General features: G+C 36.6%; 1 protein-coding gene across 1 annotated transcript; it reads left to right on the forward strand.

The window, feature by feature from the left end:
• Positions 1–3,249: 3,249 nt before the first annotated feature.
• LOC126965985 (xylose isomerase-like) lies at positions 3,250–10,815 on the forward strand. Its single transcript, XM_050809847.1, has 8 exons — positions 3,250–3,349; positions 4,118–4,264; positions 5,744–6,020; positions 7,176–7,589; positions 8,070–8,163; positions 8,842–9,006; positions 9,203–9,288; positions 10,399–10,815. The coding sequence occupies exons 1-8, from the start codon at positions 3,274–3,276 to the stop codon at positions 10,490–10,492; spliced, it is 1,353 nt and encodes a 450-aa protein (XP_050665804.1). The 5' UTR covers positions 3,250–3,273; the 3' UTR covers positions 10,493–10,815.
• Positions 10,816–11,283: the final 468 nt, after the last annotated feature.

An 11,283-nucleotide genomic window follows, 5' to 3' on the forward strand; every position in this document is an offset into this window, starting at 1 on the left:
TACAAATGATTTCAATTACAATATAATTTGTAAATGCAAATTAAAATGTGATGCAACAAACATACTCAAACGTCAAATAGTCAATGCCTTACACGAGTAAGTCAAAAAGGTAAATTTAAATTAATACAAAACAAAAGTTATTGAGTCCACATCCACACACACCGTAAATAAATAAACGTATTCTGTGAGCATTTTATAAGGGATATATTATATTATATATTTTAACTTTCAAGAATCTGAAGCCGAGCCCCCGGTAACAGGGTCATCCTGCCACCACAAGTAGCGCCCGTTCACGAGCATGACGCATGAGCCAGCCATCGCCTCCCCTTAAGCGAGCATGACGAAGCCTGTTACGAGAACTCAAGCAAACAACAAAAAAAGGATCTTAATCTACATATCATGCAATACTCACCAAATCCCTCTCTACTTACAATTTGACAATTCTGCTTAAATTTGTAATTCATATTATGTATAATTAATATTATTTATAGGTAATTATTAATATTATTAGAAGCGGCGGAAGAAACTCTCCCAGCATTCTTGTTTGCGAGTAATAGGACGACAAAGCCATTTTTTATAAAACATTTAAATTTATTTATAGATAATGCCTGAACAGTGGCTGGGACGTTATTATAAAAGTGTATACATACCCTTAAAGCTATAATATATCTTATGAAGCCTACTAGAATTAGTTACAAGCAATCCCTTATTTCTAGTGTTATAGTAGGGCATGGGTACAGTAGATGCATCAATCCACACACACCGTAAATAAATAAGGTATTGAGCGACCATTTTATTAGCATTTATTAAAAAAATATATTTAATTTTAAAACCATGAAGCAGAGTTTCCGGCTACAGGATCATCTTGCCACCACAAGTAGCGCCGTTCACGATCATGACGCATCGCCTCCCTCAACCATATTTTAGGGAAGGGGACGATCCGTCCCATGTCGCCGCCACAAGCGCTGACATTTAAGCGAGCATGAAGAAGCCTGTTACGAGAACTCAAGCAACAACAAAAAAAGAATCTTAATCTACAATATATTCAGCAATACACACTAAACACCTCTACTTACAATTTGACCATTTGCGTATAGTATAATAATTCATAATTATAAATATTATTATATTTAATTAAGGGTAAGTAAAGCTCAAACCTTTTAAGGCAATTCATACCCAAGCTTTCTTATCATCTAAATAATCCTTTAAATTGTAATTCGATTTTTCTATAAGTTTAAGTTTATTTAGAATTATTTAATTAGGCTTTATTAGAATAATAAATACAATTAAATATTAAAATAAAAATAATAAATACAAGTAAATACCTAAATGTATAGATGTAAGTAAATAAAGCTCGAAATAAATAAAATAAAATGAAAGCGACGACGATTTGTTCGTAGATCGATGTCGACATCCAATCGCGGTGAGCCCGTGTGAATCAACGCTACTAGGAAAGATGTTCTACTTACTAGGGGCTACACGCTCTAAGTACTTTGGCTAAAGTATGAAAATGCGTTTTGTACTTAAAATATCAAACATTTTTTGTAAGGTAAAATAATATATTGTGCAAAAGATTCTTCGCATTTTATATGAACGTATAAATCGTAATACGATTATGTGCTATTTTGTTTGATGACTTTTTGCCATTTTGTAGATAATAGCATGATTCCGTTATTGCAAAATTTTGAAATTTGTAATAAAAAAAATGCAATAAGTTGTTTACGCAGTCTGATATTAGCCGATCACAATTTTAAAATTCAAGAACGCGACTAATATTTTTTCGCAGCCTCTTTTCCATTTTATTATTACAAAGGACGAAGGAAATGGAAGGTATTCCTCCCCCTTTACACGCCGTGCCACATGTACTCTTTCTCTTCCGCTCCATAGTTCTTCATTCGCTCGAATTCATTCATAATGAACTCAGCCTAAGAATTAAAGGTAGGTTCCACATAAAAAAATCAGCTCTTCATCAAAATAACGCAAATATTATGTGTTAGGGTCTTAAACCACTTTCCAAAAAATATTAGAGAGATGCCTAAAATAAAATGCATAAAAAAATTAAATGACTTATGGCTTATAGATAAATGCTTACTTTAAAAGAATTATTTAGCAAAAAATAATGGTATTTAAAAGTTATTGTTTGAGAGTGGTACCTACAAACTAATGTTTATTTTATTGAATTACTAGCTGACCCAGCAAACTTTATATTCCCATATAAAATAATTTAAAAAGAAATCAATAATTAAAATTTTTGAGATATAAAAAATTGATGCAATCGATTCCCAGACCTACCAAATATATCGTACTACAATGATTGTATTCGATTTCCATCTTGCAACCCTATACCGAATTTATTGATGGAACAGAATAATATAAAAATCGCGATACAAAAATAATTGTAGATCGTAGAAGGGCAACAATTTGAAGTTGTATGTAGTTTTCAATGCTGAATCATAATAAAAATAAAAAATAAATAAAAAAAATAAAAAATATATATTTAGGGGTGGGTCATCATTTAGGGGTATGAAAAATATATGTTGGCCGATTCTCAGATCAACCCGATATGCACACAAAATTTCTAACAAATCGGTTCGTTTCGGAGGAGTTTCGTGACAAACACAGGGACACTGGTAACATACACGGGTAATGTGATTAATGACGTATAAATATAATAATTCTAATATTGACAATCAAATATTTGAATGCCGATTTATAGGCGAAGTGTCCTGTGCAAAAACACACACCTAAAATTCCGTGAGGCTCCTTTGCACCGGATGCCGGCTAGATTATGGGTACCACAACGGCACCTATTTCTGCCGTGAAGCATTAATCTGTAAGCATTACTGAAAGGCGCCGTAACTAGTCAAATTACGGGGCAAATGAAACTTTACATCTTATGTTTCAAAGTGACGAGCGCAGTTGTACTGCCGCTCAGAATTTTTGGGTTTTTTAATAATCCTGAGCGGTAATGCATTGTAATGGGCAGGGGGTATCAATTACAATCAGCTGAACGTCCTGCTCGTCTCGTCCTTTATTTTCATAAATTGTTAAAATATGTAATACAATAGCACCTAAGCCTCTTGCTACTGTTTATCACCTCTGACACGAAACCAAACGTAACTTGACACTGCTCCACAATAGTCACAAGTCCAGCTCGTACAAAGGGGAACTCGAGCCACACGCCCCGGCGACTCCATTCAGCTAATATTATATAAGATTACATCGAAACCAACCGATGCCATTATAAATTCAGCCGCCGCCGTGTTGGGGAAAATGACGACGTACACTCAACCTGGAGGCAAGCGGCAGAAGGTGAAAGAAAGAGCTGGCGAAATGGATTACTTTCAAGGTATTAAAGCGAAACTTTTATTACATTGTCTCAAAATTTTTTCGTCCATCTTTCGCGTGTCGCATTTCAGCCTGCCGTGGAGTAGGGTTGAAATTGAATTCGGTATGAGACCCGCATTTTATTTTATGCATAACTTTGACATTTAACTATCATCTCGGTCGGTAAGCACTTGAGAGAGCGTTCGTCGCTGTCAAGAAGTTGTATTTTGGGTAGATATTGCCGCCGTCTTTCTCTGCTAGAGGTCATTCGAGTGCACTCACACACAGAACCACAGATACAGGCAGAAGCAGATTTGATTTGGTCGATCCGTCGCATCGCAAACATCTTTATTTCAAACCTAGATGTAAACGAGATATACTCTGCCTAGCTCGGTGGTCAGCAGTTTCTGGGATAGGTAAAAATCTTTTAAATATGTTAATCTAATTATTTTTACATTTGTTTATGTTAAGAAGAACAGAGAAGACACTACATCTGATGATAATTTATTACGCCCTGACTATTAAAATGCGCGAGTTTTGTTGAAGACGGCTATTGAACCAAGATACAACCAAAACCGCTTTATCGCTATTAGTGATGTTATCAATATAAGTGTTCATTCTAATTTAATATAAGTACCTAATTCTGTATTTGCGATTCAAAACTAACGAAAACCATACATAAATTACCATCAGTAGGTCGATACCTACATCGATACATTGCAGATACTTCAGATCAGTATTTAAGTAATAAAAGAGCTTTAACCATAACAGCACTCCCATGTTATACTAGGCATAGAGAAAATCGAGTACAACAATGCGGCGACTGCGACGGACACCCTCTGCTACCGTTATTACAACCCTGTGGAGAGGGTTCACTCCAAGACCATGGAGGAGTGGCTAAAGTACAGCGCCTCGCTTACTGACTTCCGCAGGAGTGGTAAGTTAACTTCGTCATCGAAATTCTATGCTCCTGTAACCGGTGGTTGGTACGGTTTAATTTCACGGTTCTTTTCCATCTGGTCACTTAGGTCTTGAGATTCGCTTCCACAGCGATGACTCGTCAACAGATCTATTTAGAGATTTATATGTATATAGTGTATAAACAGAATCCGCACAAAGTGTCGTCCATTATCATATCAGACCCTTACTTATAACTGCTCAATTGGCGTCTCTTCTCGTCTTTGAGAATTACTTGGGAATTGTACCAACAAAGGGTGAAGGCAGCGGTTGTTATCTGTACTGTAATTGACCGGTGCGAGATAATAAGTCACAAAAACAAATTCGTTACAATCTTCTAAGTCGGTCGCAAGCGATTGGTCTCAGTTTTAGGGTGCCGTAGCTAATCGGCAAAAAACGGAACCATTATGGATTCGTCATGTCTGACCGTCCGATATACTTAGAACTAAAAGTCGAATTTTTTCTTCATCAAACCCATATATGTGTGTGTGTCTATGGATAGGTCTTTAAAAATAATATTGAGGTTTCTAATACCATTCTATTCTAAACTGAATAGTTTGCGCGAGAGACACTTCAAAGTGGTAAAATGTGTGTAACTTCCCGTGTAACCCTGTAACTTCTTAAAAAAGAGGATAAAACTAAAAAAATATTTATGATGTACATTAACATTACTACTTCGCACTTCCACTGAAAATTGGTTTGAACGAGATCTAGTAAGTAGTTTTTTTTAATACGTCACAAATCGACAAGAAACTACAAGAACTTTTATATTATGTTACTTGCTGCTACGGAACCCTCCATGGGCGAGTCCGACTCGCACTTGGCCACTTTTTATGTCTTGCATTTGTCTCTTAGGTCCGTTTTTCAAAAGACGTCTCAATATTGGTGTTATATTTCTTCTTCGCACAATATCATTGATCTTTTAAAAACTTTAACATAAAAGACACACACAATACACGGATAACTGTTTCACCTTAAGTTATCCACAAGCTTGAATTTTCCGCCTTTATACTTAATTCCACGCTCGATGAAAGGTATACATGTTACTCTTATTTAATTTAAATATCCATTAAATTCATCTCTGCCTGATCTGTTTTACATAGGTACCTACATAATTTTTAATCTTCTTCGGCCCCTTGTTAATTTATTTGGGGGACTCCACGCTACGAATTTGGAGGTTACCAACCACGCGCTTTGTCGTTTCCCAAAAGTTGTCTAATAAGTATAATGACGACTGTATTTATTGTTAATCTTCCGTAATTAAATTGGAATGAGCTTCCTTGTGCGGTATTTCCGGGACGATACGACGTGGGTACCTTCAAAAAAAGCGCGTACACCTTCCTTAAAGGCCGGCAACGCTCATGTTACAAGAGATTGTGTGCGGCGATGATCACTTAACACCAGGTGACCCGTACGCTAGTTTATCCTCCTATGCCATAAAAAAAATTAAATTGTTCAGGTATGAATACACACCAGAAAACTAACAACCGGCCATGGGACGACGGCTCCATGTCCATAGACAACTACAAACGCTGTGTCAAAGCATTCTTCGATCTGTGCATTAAACTCGGTATTAAGTATTGGACAGCGTACGACACAGATCTCGTCCCATTAACTGACAGCTGGGACGAGAACAAGACGAATTGGGACGAGATAATGGAATACATCGTCGAGATGGGACAGCGCTATCATTTGAAGTTATTGTGGGTTGCGCCCGACTTACACTCGAACCCTCGGTAAGTTGCTCTTATTTGCAGTAGAAAAATAACTATGCCATGGAAGTTTGTATTTGAAAATAAGGTGAGTTTATTTACAGACAAATGATACATTACTGAATTCAAGAACAGTAGATTAGCTAGGGTATTTATTATATTTGTGCTCAGTAAGTCATAGTGGACTCGCTCAGCACAAATTCATGAAATATAATAAAGCTCCATTGAAAAAGATGGCTTACTATAGTATAGCAGATTATATACTCCCTTATTCATAATGGTAACTTTAAACAGTCGCTAAGGAGTGTTTTTTCTCATTCTGACTTAGGTCAATAGAAGAAGACAGAGTGAGAATTAGCAATGCTTTAAGTTAGCAGACTATTTTGAATAAGGGGGATAGAAGATAGTCATGCATGGTTCTTGACTGGTTCAGCGTAGGCCACCTCAAATTCTAGTGTTATTTTAAGTAGGCTAAATAATTTTGTTATTCTATGATATAAAAAATGGGCTGAGATTATCTTATCAGTTCTTCTCCACATGTCCTCCTCATCCACAAAGCCACTTTCGAACTGATGTAGCTTCATGATGTTAACCATGAGTAAGTGTTGTTGCAACATATGTTATTGTCGCTCTGTATGGTTTAATTCTATTATGTATGTTTCATCTTAGACTGTCAGTGCGATTTGGATTGGGTCTTACCGCTAACCCTCTCGCGATATGATTATCAAAATATTTAGTTTGTATAAAATTTTAATGTTTAATTTGTGTAAAATACTTTTTATTCATTAATCGGATGAGAGCGATATGCGAATAGGGAGCGTAGTTCGCTCCTCTTGCAATCAAAGTGAAGAAGAACTCATATCAAATAGATATATTTTTTGTTTGGATTTTTACAAATGCTTTGCTTACCTATTTGTAATACCTTCAATATTTGATGTAGTTATACAAATAATTTTTTTAGCCATTGAATCAGTTTTTTGGTTTGTAAGTTTGTATTATAGCTTATAGCACTCAGCTACCTACCATACAAGATGTGGATACATTTGAGTTTAGTCGAATTGATTTGGCCTCGAGTTACATGTTTTTTTTAATATTATTAAATAAATAACACATATGACATATCTATGTTTCATGTAACTATGATTATCTACCTTCTGGAACAGTTTTCATTTATTGCAGATATTATTCCGGAGCTATTACAAACAACGACGCGAATGTTTTCGCGCAGGCGGCAACACAGATTAAGAAGTGCCTGGAAGTGTCGCATCGTCTCGCCGCCGAATGTTTCCTCATATGGCCACACCGGGAGGGCTACGGCGCATTATTCCAATCGGATGTTGCCAGAGAAATAAAGTTGTTTGTAAAACTGCTAAAAATTACTGCTGAATTCAAAGACCGCTTGAACACGAAGATTCAATTACTTTTGATGCCGTATCACAATGGCGGGAATGGCAATACTCTGCGCGAACATGAAATGATACATTACTATATGTGGGACGTTACTAGCTGTCTGTTCTTCCTGAAGAATTATGGACTGGATCGTCACTATAAAGTGTGTTCACCACCTGGTCATGACATGTATATGACAAACATGTAAGTATTGTTTTTGCAACGTGTGATTTATGATCGCTTTTAAAATCGATCCCTAATTTATTTCTCTCAGGCTATTATATAATAAGTTTAATTGTACAATCTTGGTTTGTAAACATATTTTTTCTTTCGATGAAAAAAAAAGCCCACTGAGTTTGTTGCGCCCATTCTTCTCAGGTCTGAGGCATTCCTTTTGAAATGGGTGGTAGTTTTTAACTTTCAATAAGTGATGTCACATCCTATTTTGAATAAAAATATGTGAATTTGAATTGATCTTGTTCAATATCGTTATGACGATTATGATTTTACAAAGAACACACTTACCTATAAGTACTACTAAAATAGAATAGTATCTAAAACACAAACAGGCTAATAGATGTATTGAGAAATAATAAAAAAAAACTGTTATTGAAATGCCAAAAGCAGGAAACGGATTAAAAATTAATTTTATAAGAATTGGATATATTAAATGTGATATTTCAGATATAGTATGCTAGGTGGTGTGACCATCACCAACGATTTTGATCTGTCGAATAACAAGTCCATTACTCTGATGATGAAGAATATAATCGATCAGGTGAGTTTTTTTATTGCTTAACAGATTGTTTGGGGAAAAAGTGACGAGCAAGACGTTCATCTGAAGGATACGACATGCCCATTACAATGAAGGGCCGCTAGCACAGTCATTTTACTAGCTATGGCATCCTTCAAACCGAAACACAATACTGCTTACACATTATATGCTTCAAGGCAGAAAAAGCACCTCTGTGATACTCACTTAGCAGTCATCTTATGCAAAGAAGCATGTTACGTAGTTTCATGATGTAAATTATAACCGGCTTAGAATGAAAAAGACCGAATGAAAAGCTCCCATCTAACATTCTTATTTTGAATGGAGATTGAATATTCTTGGACAAAGCCCGTATGCGTGCACTTTACGCATATATCTAATGATTGTTTTTAAATATTCCACTTGCCAGGACTTCACTCACTCCAATTCCTACCGTAAAATTACATATTATATTATTGAGTTCTCGTTTCAAGGCTATGTGTATAAAATATGTAGTTAAAGGGATATGGGTATTCTATCTTATGGCTCAGGGTGACAGACGCCGTACGATGAAATCGTATCGCGTTACAGTACGTCAAAGGTCAGTTTTAGATGGGCTTAACATGACGTGCTCGATCTGCGACTTTTTCCGTTGCTAAAATTTAGAAATAACTGACTAGGGAGAGTAATATTCTGCTGTTGTAGAACACAACGCTACCTGGCGGCATCAACCTGAGCGTGGCGGCGGGTCGGGACACGGACCTGCGTGACCTCGTCATCTGCCATGTGAAGTACGTTGACTGCATCGCTAAAGGACTCCGCGTAGCCGCCAACATTGTGGCCGAGCAACTCTTCTCTAAGCACGTACAGGTGAGGGCTAAGCAGTTCCACAGGTAGGGAATGCCATGCTATCCTTAATATTCCCGTTTGATTTCTCTTATATTAATCGCCATTTCGGTATAAATTTATCAGGATGTCAATGGTTTTAGTTGAAAAGATTTCAAGATTATTTTAATTTTCAATAGAATTTCATTTATTCTTAATTTTTTTTCTTTGGCACTTCTAGCAACGCTACATCTCGTACTACAGCGGCTTCGGGTCACGCGCCATCAACAGCGAAATTACTTTGGAGGAGTGCGAGGAATATCATAAGTTAGTATTATCTAAATGCTATTTAGTTTATTTACTGAAGTAATAGGCACTGAAGAAATCTTGAGATTATTTGCAGTACTAACCGAGTAGCTACTCATGCAGCCACATAATGCATACTTACCGGGTTTGAAGATTTGTACTCTGTCAGCGCTTGGGTTTTCAGTAGCTGACTTATACCTACTCGAAGAAAGTAGGGATCTATTTTATTCGATCTCCGCGCCTGCGGTTTCCACGGGCCTAGTTTTTCGACATCAAATGGACGCAGGTTATTCCAGAAAAAAATTCCAAGCCACAAACATCACATTTTAAGGAATTCGTGTTTAAAGTCTAATAAATATTAGTGTATTGCATAGGTACATGTGGGTTTGGCTACTAAGTCATGATGTCATTTAAAGAGTGCTGGGCTGCCATTTTTTTGTCAGACTATTAATATGAATCACGTGACCAGTTTTGTGTTCTTAATTCAATTTCGACATGAGTGTGGTTTGGAACGTTTTTCTGGAATTACTTCCAATTGGTGTAAATGAAATATTTTTGATGTTTGCGGTCTTCAGTTCGATGCTGTAGCCCCAGCACCAAGTTGCCTGGATATAAGAATGAGCCAGTGTCGATAAGTCTCTTCCCACACCCTTCCCCGAGCACAAAATACCAGCTTATCATTATTGTTGTATTTCGATTTTCTATCTAATCACTTTTGATAAGGTTCTCTTCTGTATCGAGGAATTAGAGTTTAATATAATAATGTTTTTTTTTTATGAAAATAAGGGACAAGACGATCAGGACGTTCAGCTGATGGTAATTGATACGTACTGCCCATTACAATGCAGTGCCGCAGGATTCTTGAAAAACCCCAAAAATTCTGAATGGCACTAGAACTGCGTCGGTCACCTTGAGACATAAGAGGTTAAGTCTCATTTTCCCAGTAATTTCACTAGCTACGGCGCCTTCAGACCGAAACACAGTAATGCTAACACATTACTGCTTCACGGCAGAAAAAGGCGCCGTTGTGGTACCCATAATCTAGCCGGCATCATGTGTAAAGGAGCCTGGTGAATGTGTAAATATTATATTACTATTGGTAGTAATATCAACTATTGTTTTTTTTTTCAGAAAGAACCAGGCGCACGTAGAGTCGCCGAACGCGAAATGTGAACATTACAACTTTGTGTTTCAGCGATACCTCGACACGTGTGATCACATCTGACAACCTTTCGACTTTCATGCCGACGATTGCAAACTTGAATAACTAAATGCTTTTACAATTGAACGAACTTCACGCATTTTGTATAAATTTCACGGATCGCGTCCTTAACTGAAAAACAAACAAACAATGTTGCCATCCTTGTCTTTATAAAAATAATTAATTACAGAATTCTATTCAACAGGCATTTCTTTAATTAAATCGTGAATTTTCAAATGTAATCGCTTAAATATTTGTAAAAATAGGTTTTTTGTAATCCGTGATCTCAGTGTTGCCATAATAAATAATGATTTACGTATTATATGTGTGAAAAAAAGTACTTATTTTTTTATTTAAAGGTTTATTTGTAGGTTTTTTTTCCATTTGAGCACATTTAACGAAGAGCGGCTCGAATGATAATTCTATGAAGACTCTTCGGTGTTATTTGTTATTGATGGCGACAATCTACAGTATATATCACAGGGAAGATTCGGGTATCTTCACGTCAGAGCCGCAACTAAATTTCACCACCGAACAGTACAAAAATACCAGTGGGAAGCTCCTTTGCACAGAATGATGGGTAGATTATGGATACCACAACGGAACCAATTTAATGCCTGCCGTGAAGCAGTAATTTGTAAACATTACTGTGTTTCGGTCTGAAGGGCGCCGTATTAGTGAAATTACTAGGTAAATGAGACATCTTATATCTCAAGGTGACGAGCGCAATTGTAGTGCCGCTCAGAATTGTTTTGGGTTTTTCAAGAATCCTGAGCGGCACTGCATTGTAATTGGGAGGACGTATCAACTACCAT

Source organism: Leptidea sinapis, chromosome 1, assembly GCF_905404315.1.
Source record: "Leptidea sinapis chromosome 1, ilLepSina1.1, whole genome shotgun sequence".
Classification (NCBI taxonomy): Eukaryota; Metazoa; Arthropoda; class Insecta; order Lepidoptera; family Pieridae; genus Leptidea; species Leptidea sinapis.